Raw genomic sequence first — 1,509 nt, forward strand, 5'->3', positions numbered from 1 at the left:
GGCGGCTGCCCGCGGTGGCTGTTGCTGCCCGCCCGCAGTGTGACACCCGCCCGCACTGTGGTCACTCGCACCCCGCAGGGCTGCAGGTGTGGGGCAGCTCTCCTGAGTGCGGGAGGCTGTGACGGACCAAAGAGGCCTCAGGCTCAGGAGGCTGGAGAGGGTGTGCAGGGAACGGGCTTTTGGATCCCACGCAGCTGCAGCGGGTTCCTTGGCCACTCAAACGAGTTCTGATCATCCCCCCACCCTGTGTTCTGGGGCCTCCCACAGCTCCCACTGGCTGCTGCTCCCAGAGCTGCCTCAGCTCCTTCCTCACCTCCAGCAGCCACGGCTTCAGCCTTCGGTCCAGCAGAATGTCGAAGCCCAGGATCTCAAAGCAGGCGCAGCCTGCGGCGTGGGTCGGAAAGCAGCTCTGGTAATTGTGCTTCACCACGGGGTGAGCGGAAATAAGAGTCTTTATGATAATATCTTCAATATCTTCCCAGAGTTTTGCGGTGTTGTAGCTGTTGTCCGTCATCCAGGCATTCAGGGTGGACAGTTTCCTGAGAGGAGGACAGGAGGTGGTAAGAGCTGACCTGTGACACCATGTTCACCCCCAGGTGATGGAGGTGAACCAGTGCCCCACGGGCAGCGTTCCTGCAGGACAAGCGCCGGGTACCTGCCCAGGACGGTACCTCTTACTGCCCACTGCGTCATCCTGGACGAAGTTCTCATTCCGTTTATTGATGGCGTAATTGGTGAGGTGCATGCAGAGATTGTCCTGAGAGGAACCGTGAGAGACCCTCGTTAACCACGCGGTGAAAACAGGAACAGCCCCCCGAGCACTAACCCAGCACCAGCTGCTGCCTCTTCCTGGTGGCGGTGAGGCAGGAGCCAGCCCCACACACACCATTCCAGCCCTGGCTGTAAACAAGGGACTCCGCAGGGTGGAGTATGCAGCAAGTTCCTGCAGGTTCTGCCTCTCCTTCACTCGCCCAGAGCAGAGAGAGCTCTCCAAGACACCCCGGGGAGGGGGGTTTACACACAGCCAGACCCATGGGGTATCTCAGGGCAGCGCTGGCCACAGCACAACCACCCGACACCCAGTCCACCCTCTGCTGGGATTTCACCATTACAGAGCCCTGCCTAGAGATGGGCACAGCCACACTCTGCACTGTGCCTTCCCCCTTTCTGTCTCTCCTGGGATGTTCCAGTACCACCAGGTAATGCCCAGGCAGACAGGGAGTGGTGCAGACTTGACACTAGGAGTGTTCCTGGACAGGCCGTGGGGTCTCTGTCCTTGCAGGTTTTCAACACCTGAGTGGGTGAAACACCAAGGAACCAGTTCTGGATTTATTGTTGACCCAGTTTTGAGCTGGAGGTTGGACTGGAGACCTTCCAAAGTTCCTTGCAAGTGAAAGGACTGCATGATTCTGTGATAATGCCAGTAAACAGCCCAGACGTGGGGCCTGGCAGTAGATCTACTTCCCTGGAAGTGCTCAGGGCCAGGCTGGACAGGGCTCTGAGCAACCT

The 1,509-nt window shown here is 58.8% G+C and overlaps 1 protein-coding gene across 1 annotated transcript in view; it reads right to left on the reverse strand.

Annotated features, from left to right (window-relative positions):
• TTLL6 (tubulin tyrosine ligase-like family, member 6) overlaps positions 1-1,509 on the reverse strand; it is a gene marked incomplete at both ends in the record, with an annotated part of 5,936 nt that overhangs the window by 3,510 nt on the left and 917 nt on the right. The window contains 2 exons of the mRNA XM_010142719.1: positions 314-539; positions 672-757. Of these exons, the coding sequence (XP_010141021.1) occupies positions 314-539; positions 672-757 (312 nt within the window). The remainder of the gene's footprint in view (positions 1-313; positions 540-671; positions 758-1,509) is intronic.

This window comes from Buceros rhinoceros, unplaced genomic scaffold (assembly GCF_000710305.1).
Source record: "Buceros rhinoceros silvestris isolate BGI_N320 unplaced genomic scaffold, ASM71030v1 scaffold24840, whole genome shotgun sequence".
NCBI lineage: Eukaryota > Metazoa > Chordata > Aves > Bucerotiformes > Bucerotidae > Buceros > Buceros rhinoceros.